This window comes from Asparagus officinalis, chromosome 5 (assembly GCF_001876935.1).
Source record: "Asparagus officinalis chromosome 5, Aspof.V1, whole genome shotgun sequence".
NCBI lineage: Eukaryota > Viridiplantae > Streptophyta > Magnoliopsida > Asparagales > Asparagaceae > Asparagus > Asparagus officinalis.
The window spans coordinates 74,246,196-74,248,281 of NC_033798.1; the positions used below are offsets into that span (position 1 = coordinate 74,246,196).

Here is a 2,086-nt window from a genome sequence, read left to right on the forward strand (position 1 = left end):
GATCAGAAAATTAGACAATTGGGTTTAATACTAAAAGGCTAGGATGTAAAATCATTTCTTTTTTTAATAAAAAAAGTATGCAATATCTCATGAATTAATGAAGAGAAAAAGTTCCATGCATCCAACTATCTCAACCCAGCTTGCATGTATTCTTCACAAAAAACCTATCCTTATCTAGGAAGGGAAACAAAAGAGAAAAGAAAGAACATTTAAATTTGGAGTAGATTTGGATTTTGATTGACGAATTGTGGTTGTGTAATGAGGACAAAACACACAACAGGATGTGAATGTATCCAAGAACAAAGCTAAAAAGTTTATTGGTTCTTCTGTCTCCTTTGAGATAGAATGTAGAATTTCATTCCTCAAAGTAGAATGTATAATTGCTTTCCTCCTTCAAGATGTTCTCATGGGTGTGCTCCTTTGAGACGTCATGGGTGTGCTCCTTTGAGACGTTACTCCTGGTGGTTCTCCTTTCATTAATTCTGTAAATTCTCTATGAGAGATGTTGCTTGAAGTTCTGGTGGTTCTCCTTTCATTATTTTTGTAAGTTCTCTTATTGATGAGAGCTGCTGCTTGAACCCTGTAGGTTTATGGTTGTGTTAGGAAGATATTTTGTTGGGATGGAGAGGATTAATGGATCAATGAGTTTTAAGTTGGGGGTAAAAAATTCTACAAACTTTATCATGCTAGTCAAATGGAAATGTCCATCAGGTGTATTGAACATTATAACAGAAAGCAGAACATTATGGTTTTTAAATGCTAAGAATCAGCATGCTCATCATAATGGATAGTGATTTCTGATAGCACTTTCTCTACAAAGTTTTTCTCATGCATAACTGTGATATGAAAATTGTTGACAAACTTGTTCCTTTGTGGTTATCGAAGGTTAACTAATGTTGATGAAGAAGGGCATCTTTATGGGGTGTCTGGTGGATCTGGAGGTTATGCAGAAACAGTTTTTCGTCATGCTGCTAAAGTACTCTTCGATAAAGAAATTGAAGGCCCACTCAACTTTAAAACAATCAGGAATTCTGATTTTCGCGAAGTGACTTTAGAAGTACAATTTTCCGTAATTTACAATTTCCTTTTCTCCTTTTACTTGAGGATTGTAGTCCTAACATGTTATGTGACTTATACCAGGTTGAAGGTAAAATAGTTTTAAGGTTTGCTTTATGTTATGGCTTCCGGAACCTGCAGAATGTTGTAAGGAAGATCAAGATTGGGAAATGTGATTATCATTTTATTGAGGTTATGGCATGTCCTTCAGGTATTCATTGTTCATTGTTATATAGCTTTTATTGAACTTGAAATCTAGCATAGTGAAACTGCTGCTTACTGCTTAGAGTTTCTATTTATTTTTGCAAAAGGAAGAAGGATATAAACCAGTAATGAATTTTCATTGACAGGCTGTCTGAATGGAGGAGGGCAAATCAAACCAAAGACGGGTCAGTCTGCCAAAGATGTTCTTCAGTTATTAGAAAATGTATATATGCAAGATGTAAGTCCTTTTGAGTTCTTTCCTTCTTTCTGGAAGTTAGACATTCTTGTTTAAAGCTTTGGGGTTATTTGAAATTCTGCTTTTTTTATTATCCGATATTTCTTTTTAATGAACACGTACTTGGATATCACCATGCTGCATTGTTTTAAATATCGCCCAACATGGTTGATATATAGGCCAATATGTCCTTTTACAAGGCTTGCTGGAAACTATAGCGTCTCAATATCCGATCACTTTTGGTAAGGGTGATGTGACCTGATTTCCTGATATATCAGGTGACATTTGGCCTCAAAAAAACCGGCCACAATGTTGTAATATCAATTTTGACTTTTATTTGTTTTAAAAGATCAATTTGGATTTATGGTTTAACTGAGATCTAAATCCAAACAAATATTTTCTTCTATAAATAGTCAAAGAAAATTGAGGTTCAAAGACATCTATGATTTATGCATTACTTCTCTTCATAGCTTCATTTTTTGATGCATCAGCTACACGAACATTTGTGATTTATATACACATTATCTGGTATGACATCCCAATATTTATTAGATATCTCTGATATAGCCTTGGTATCTGCCATCCAATATG

The 2,086-nt window shown here is 34.2% G+C and overlaps 1 protein-coding gene across 1 annotated transcript in view; it reads left to right on the forward strand.

Annotated features, from left to right (window-relative positions):
- The window catches only part of LOC109843914 (protein NAR1), a 14,612-nt gene that overhangs the window by 11,795 nt on the left and 731 nt on the right, over positions 1–2,086 (forward strand). Inside the window, exons 8-10 of the mRNA XM_020412888.1 lie at positions 886–1,057; positions 1,141–1,267; positions 1,407–1,498. Of these exons, the coding sequence (XP_020268477.1) occupies positions 886–1,057; positions 1,141–1,267; positions 1,407–1,498 (391 nt within the window). The remainder of the gene's footprint in view (positions 1–885; positions 1,058–1,140; positions 1,268–1,406; positions 1,499–2,086) is intronic.